General features: G+C 39.5%; 1 protein-coding gene across 1 annotated transcript in view; it reads right to left on the bottom strand.

Annotated features, from left to right (window-relative positions):
• GUF1 (GUF1 homolog, GTPase) overlaps positions 1-7,502 on the bottom strand; it is a gene marked incomplete at its 5' end in the record, with an annotated part of 22,289 nt that extends 14,787 nt beyond the window's left edge. Inside the window, 6 exons of the mRNA XM_005853164.2 lie at positions 2,351-2,434; positions 2,650-2,727; positions 4,095-4,175; positions 4,449-4,597; positions 4,746-4,857; positions 7,464-7,502. Coding sequence (XP_005853226.1) covers positions 2,351-2,434; positions 2,650-2,727; positions 4,095-4,175; positions 4,449-4,597; positions 4,746-4,857; positions 7,464-7,502 — 543 coding nt within the window. The remainder of the gene's footprint in view (positions 1-2,350; positions 2,435-2,649; positions 2,728-4,094; positions 4,176-4,448; positions 4,598-4,745; positions 4,858-7,463) is intronic.

Raw genomic sequence — 7,502 nt, 5'->3', positions numbered from 1 at the left:
AGGGTCCTGCTCGCTCCAGCTCTGAGGCCAGGGCCTGCTGAAAGCAGGTATCTGGGGTTTGTTTAGCTTCTATAATTGAAACTTTGTTGCTTTAGGAGCTCAGAGCCAGGCCGCGGCAGGCGGGAAACCTTGGCTTCCTCCAGCACTGGAGCAAGCAAGCCTCCTGCTCACTTCAGCTGCGTGGCTGCCAGCCGCCATCTTGGTTGGGTTAATTTGCATATCTCGCTGATTAGCCAATGGGAGGCGTAGTGAAGGTACGGTCAATTACAGTGGGGCCTTGACTTATGAGTTTAATTTGTTCTGTGATGGAGCTCGTAACTCAAATTACTCATATGTCAAATCAAAAGTGAACGAGTGAGACACGTGATGCTGGGCTGATGTTGTGGTGTTCACTGTGACGTTCGCTGCACCAACTAGCGGTGGGGTATCTGAAGCTGGCTCGTAACCTGAATTTTAGCTTGCAACTCAAAGCAAAAAATTGGCAGAGAGACGGCTCGTATCTCAAAAAACTCGTTAGTCAGGACACTCGTAAGTCAAGGCCCCACTGTACCATGTTTGTCTATTATTAGATAGGATACTGACAAATGTCCTCCCAGTACAGTTAGGTGTTTTTATGACTCTTGGATTAAATTACAAGAGTATTCTGATTATGATGTTGAAAGAGCAGTGGACTTTGACCCACACATACTTCTTTGAGCTTCAAGTTCTTCATCTGATGAATAATCATTCATATTTTGCCAAAGTTTCAAGGTTATTGTGTGGATAGAATAAACACTATATGTGGATGGCATGCGGTAATTTATAAAGCATATTATTACTATTGTTCTCACACTGAAAAAGCAAAAGACTCAAAATACATGTGCATGAATGACCTTTACCATTATCAGTAATTGGACTGTCTCTGAAATCTTCATTTCAAAACCCATTTCCTGAATACCACCTCCTATCTTCCAAATTTCCTGTACATCAGTTTTGCAACTCAGCAATGAAGACATTTTGGGCTAAATCTGTTTGGGAGCATATACTGTGCATCGTAGGATCTTTAACAGTATCCATGAAATCTCATCTATCAACATGATGTCAGCAGCAACCCCACTTCCCCCAACAAAAAACGCCTTCAGACATTGCCAAATGCTTCCTGACGGGCAAAACTAAACCCTAAAGAGAACCACTTCTCTAGGTTCTAGTACGTTTAAATAATCCTTCAAAATCACAACCTCTAATCCATTGAATGGACTACTTTTAAAAATTATCCATTAATCCTCCACTCCCTCATTTCCCAGCTGAGACTCCAAGCTCTATTACTTACAATCACTGTTCAACCACCTTCTATTCTCTATCACAAGTAGATGGTAAACCCCCACTTTGAATGCATCCAACTATATGCTTTTTCGATGCTTATAAACAGAGTACCTTAACATAACTGGAGAAAAATAAAGTAAATGGTCTAGCTAGTTTCTTGTGAATTTATGACCACAAATCTCACTATGTAGTTAACACTTCCTGGAAGTCTCAGAATGCATACCCTCATAAATTCACATTACCACTCAGTAAAAGTGGAAGCTAAATGTTATAGTGTTGCACTGACATACTTACTACAAAAGTATGTAACACTGCAGTTTGGCTGTGGCTATTTAACACCCAAAACAGCATTAGAAAAGTACATTTAAAAATTCAAATTTAGCCCTAGCCAGTTTGGTTCAGTGGACAGAGTGTTGGCCTGCGGACTGAAGGGTCCTGGGTTTGATTCCAGTCAAGGGCTTGATCCCCAGTAGGGGGCGTGCAGGAGGCAGCTGATCAATGATCTCTCTCATCATCTATGTTTCTATCTCTCTCTCCCTCTCCCTTCCTCTCTGAAATCAATAAAAGTATATTAAAAAAATAAATAAAAATAAAAATTCAAATTTAAAATATAGTATTAACTTTGACATAAATAATATCTATCCTACAATTATTACCATAGCTAGCTCTTTTATATAGAGGAAGAAGTTATTTCTCAATTTCAAGAAAACATACAAATGCCTTAAAATTAGTTTGAACGTGCTCTTCAAAGAAAATATTTCCATAGAGGCAAAATGGGCATATATTAGGTAACTAGATCTGTAATCTTAAGAAAGTGATTAAAATCTTTGAGCCAGTTCTTTCTTCTGTATCACAAGAATTCCCATCTGTCCTAACCATGTAATAAGAATTTTTGGTAAGGATCAAATGAAATATTAGTAAAAAGAACTTAGTAAAACTACAAAAACATGATATAATGATGGGCTATCAAAAACTCTAAAATTTCATTTAGACCAATTATCTCAGATTTTCAAAATTATAACCAAGTCTTGAAATAAAGGTATTTTACCTTAATGCATTCATCACTTGGAATATCAAACACCTTTTCAATTTGTTTTACAACCCTTTCAGGATCAGCATTCTTCAAATCTATCTTAAAAAAAAAAAGAATTCATTATGTCTTAATTTAATACAAATAAAGTGTATTTCATACTAAATAGCATTATGAGATAGTTAAAAGCATAACTGACCCCACTATGATTTTTCTTTCAAAAGTATTAAAATAATCTAGGCACAGGCAATACAACTTTAATAAGCATGGTTTACAAAGTAAAGAAATAAATAACACTTTTGTGTCACTGTAATTACCTTGTTTATAACTGGAATTACCGATAGTTGTGCTTCAAAGGCAAGAAAGAAGTTTGCTACAGTTTGGGCTTGAATACCCTGGAAAAATAAAGACACAGGATTTCTAGCATCTATCACAAACTTATAATTCAAGACCATTCCACATCTTCACCAAAAGCAGAGGTATAAGACAAAATATGGTACCTATACTTCCATGCATCTGGATATTCTATGTGAAATTCCTTTCACTTCAGGAAGCATTTATTAAAGGGGACTATGTTAGGCTTGGAGACACAAAGGTGAAACATAGACCCTCAAGTCATCAAAGCCTACTATAGGTACTAGAGGCCTCGTGCACCAGTGGGGTCCGGGCCAAAACCTGCTCTCCGACATCCCCCGAGGGGTCCTGGATTGCGAGAGCACGCAGGCCAGGCCAAGGGACCCCACCAGTGCACAATGGGGGCCAGGGAGGGATGCGGGAGGTTGGCCAGCCGGGTAGGGACCGTGGGAAGGCTCCAGGGCGTGTCCGGTTTGTCTCGTCTCGCTCAGTCCTGATCAGCCGGACCCCAGCAGCAAGCTAACCTACCGGTCAGAGCATCTGCCCCCTGGTGGTCCGTGCACATCACAGTGACTGGTCGACAGGTTGACTGTCTGCCTCCTAGTGGTCAATGCATGTTGATAGTGGCTGGTCCACCAGTCGACTGTTTGCCCCCTGGGGGTCAGTGCACGTCAGAGTGAGCGGCTGAGGAGCCTTAGCATATCATTAGCATATCACGCTTTGATTGGCTGACTGGATGACCGGACGCTTAGCATATTAGGCTTTTATTCTATGGGGCAGCTGCGTGATACAGTTTATAAAGTCCAGTAGTTTTATATAAGGTAGAGATTGACTTTCCTCTGGATTTTGAATGAAAAGTTTGTGAAAAACTGAGTATAGCAAAAGTTTATTTTACATAGCATATCGTAATTCTTATATGGTAATTTAGTTACTATGTTCATATGGCATGTTTACAACACAAAAGAAGTTGGTAATGTTATTAGTATGTTTCTTTAAACTTAACACTTCTCATATTATTACCTTAAAATCACCCAAAATGACCTCAAAAATAAAGATTTATTTTCAACATCTGCTAAAAACTGATATGGAACACTCAGATTAAGAGCTGTTAAAAATTGAGGGGTTTTTTTTGGTAGGATGTAACTGACTTATTTCAACAAAAAATACAATTAGACAATTTCTCTGATCGGCTTAAAAATGTTAAAAGATGAACAAATGAATTTCAAAAAAATACTTTAATGTAATAAACTTCAAATTAACAGGACCAAAACATATGATTTTGGTTAAGTAAAACAATAAATCTTATTTTTTTCAAACACAAAAATTGTATTTCCAAAACCCATTTTAAAGAAAACATCTTGAAACAACCAAATAGTCTGTAACATGATATAAAATTAAAGGTACCTACCTCATTTGCATCAACCACCAATAAAACACCCTGGCAAGCAGACAGTGACCTGGATACTTCATAACTAAAATCAACATGGCCCTGAAAAACAAAAGATATTGATACCTCTAAATGTTAGCTACATTTTTTTAGGGGGAGGGGCATTATGGCAAATCTAATGACTCCACAGTAAACAAAAGGTTACTTCAGTTTAGCCCACGCTTGTGAAACAATTTATACTAACCTAAGAACAATGAGAAAACAAAAAAACAAAGTTAGGTGTTTAATGTTCAATTTAAAAAGGAAACAAGGATTTGTTTGCATTATCAATACAAGACTCACTAACAATGGAGACAAAATTAATATTAAACTTACTGGTGTGTCGATGAGATTTAAAAGATACTGTTTTCCTTCACAATTATAGAAAAGAGATGCTGTCTGTGCTTTAACAGTGATTCCTCTTTCTCGTTCCACTTGCAATTTATCAAGAACTTGCTTATTATTCTTTGTTTTATCAATTGTCCCTATAAATAGAAATTCATAATTTTATATGGACTCTTAAAAAGAAACAATACAGTATATAAAATTAAAACAAAATTTAAAAAGCATGGTAAAAGCAACGATCAATTATTCATTGCCATCAATTAACTATATAATATGAAATGAAAATACCTGTTAATTCCAGGAGCCTGTCAGCTAAAGTACTTTTGCCATGATCCACATGTGCAATGATACTGAAATTTCTAATATTTTCAACAGGGAATCTAGACATGTCAACTTTTTCCTGGAAAGGAGGGAGAAAAATTAGATTTATGAGTGTAAATTTCATACAATATGAAACAAGTATAGTGATTCAAGGAATATTCTTTTAATATTCTGCATTGAAAAATTTCATTTATCGCATCTATATTATATTTTTTATTCCCCTAACAATAAAGTCACATATAGTTAAACTCATAAGCAATGAATTATAATGACTTATTAAACATGTTTTACTGTCAAAGGTGACTACGCAACTAAATAAAAGTTCTTAACAGTATTTCCACCATTTAGAGCAGTGGTTCTGAACCTTGGCTGCACATTAGAATCACCTGGGAATCTTTTTAAAATCCTGATTTCTGGGCCTCATCCTCCGGAAATTCTGTTTCTTTGTTATGGGGTGGGGCCACAACATTAGTAACAAAGAAACAGAATTTCCGGAGGATGAGGCCCAGAAATAAGGATTTTGAAAAGATTCCCAGGAGATTCTAATGTGCAGCCAAGGTTGAGAACCACTGACTTAGAGGGTCGAGAAGAAACTGAATTTATTTTCATAGGTGGAGCACACAAGACATCTAGAACTTATGAACTGCCTAAGAACACAGAGTCTAACAAACTTCTTTGAGGCCAAAAAAAAAAAGTTATAGAAAAGCTGGGGGGGGGGATAAAAATGAAATCCTTTGCCTGCATCACACATTTAATTACCAGTTAGGTCTATTTAAAAATCTGTGCTCCAGCCGAAACCGGTTTGGCTCAGTGGATAGAGCGTCGGCCTGACGACTGGGGGGTCCTGGGTTCGATTCTGGTCAAGGGTATGTACCTGGGTTGCGGGCACATCCTCAGTGGGGGATGTGCAGGAGGCGGCTGATCGATGTTTCTCTCTCATCAATGTTTCTGACTCACTATCTCTCTCCCTTCCTTTCTGTAAAAAATCAATAGAATATATTTTTTTAAAAAATCTGTGCTCCTAATAGAATCTTCAAAAGTTTAATTTAGATACAATTTTGTTACTCAGCAACTTCCCTGAAGAAGGAGAAAGGTCACATCAGCAAAAAGAACTCCTATTTATCTTAAAATTCAAAAATATTTTAAAATACAACTCCCGACTTTTAGGTTCACACATCTTCTTAAATTTTTACCAGGACTCATTACAAACTGCTGAACAAACTGGTATTCAAGTAAAATATGTCAGTTTATTTTATAACCAGCTCCCCCAAAAGTGCCATGAAATTACAATGAAATACAACATTCTTATGAGCTTTAAGTTTCCTTGTTATGAATGCTCCAAGAAAGAGAATAACGGTGCAACTATGCCTGCAAGAAATTCTGCAAAAAAAAACCAAAACAAAACAAAAAACTACACTGGATCTGTTTGCCCTGTAGGACCCCTTCCCCGCCACTCAAGAGACACACCGGTAAGTTTAATATTAATTTTGTCTCCATTGTTGGCGAGTCTTGTACTGATAAGGCAAACAAATCCTCGTTTAGTTTTTAAACTGAACATTGAACACCTTTTTTTTCCTCATTCTTAGGTTGGTGTAAATTGTCCCACAGGCGTGGGCTAAACAGAAGTAACCTTTTGACTGTTTAGATTTGCCAGGATGCCCCTCCCTCGCCAAATTTAAGAACTTTCAACTACGGTACAAATTCATTTTAAATTCCACAGTCATTTTAGAAATGGGGAAAACTGGCTAATTTTAAGTCTTATTTTTCCCCCCGTTACTCATAACTTGAAATCAATCTCTTCACTTTCCCGTCTGAACTCTCTCTCCCCACGGATATCGGACAGTGTCGTTTTTTCAGACTTGCTCACCCGCGCCCACCGTCTCCATCCACAGGGACAGAGCCCGATGGACACAGGTCCGCTCCGGCTGCGGTAAAACACAGTGACACCGCCGAAGCCAAGGTATGCCTCGCACTGCTTACATTCTAGGTATTGGACTACAAATTCTCTGCCTTCCCTCCTGCAATCCTCACAAATGGGTATTCGGTGTTTTTTATTCGTGTCTCATGTCGTCGATGCAGTAGCATTCACAGGAGGGTCGAGGGGCTCGCCCAGGTCGCAGGGCTAATGCATTTCAAGGAAACTGAGCTCACCCTAGCACAGTGCTTCTCAACCTTCTGGCCCTTTAAATACAGTTCCTCGTGTTGTGACCCAACCATAAAATTATTTTCGTTGCTACTTCATAACTGTAATGTTGCTATGGATCGTAATGTAAATGTAAACATCTGATATGCAGGATGGTCTTAGGCGACCCCTGTGAAAGGGTCGTTCCACCGCCAAAAGGGTCGCGCGCGACCCACAGGTTGAGAACCGCTGACTGAGCTTCCTCGGTAGGATTTTAAGAGGAAAGTAAGAGATGCGAGGCGTCTAACTCACCGCCTCCCAAAAACTGAGCTACCGGCATCACCAAGGCGGCAACATGTGAAGTGACTGGTCCAAGGTCACCGGCGAGAAGGCGGGGAGCTGAGACACCGCAGCAGCGCGCGCGGCCAGCTCCGCCTCCTTCGCGGGGTCGCCACCCGCGTGGACAGGCCGTCAGTCCTAGGAAGCCCTTCCCGCCTCCAAACCCTCGGGAAGCTCCCTCCCGGTTTCTCACACGGAGCTGCCAGAACCGAGGCGGCGGTCACCTTGCGCGCGGCAGAGCTGCAGAGCCTGTCCAGAGCCCA

The sequence above is a fragment of the Myotis brandtii genome, unplaced genomic scaffold (assembly GCF_000412655.1).
Source record: "Myotis brandtii unplaced genomic scaffold, ASM41265v1 scaffold10, whole genome shotgun sequence".
Lineage (NCBI taxonomy): Eukaryota > Metazoa > Chordata > Mammalia > Chiroptera > Vespertilionidae > Myotis > Myotis brandtii.
The sequence above is the reverse complement of the archived record's forward strand: the minus strand, read 5'-3'. Positions and strand labels throughout refer to the sequence as shown.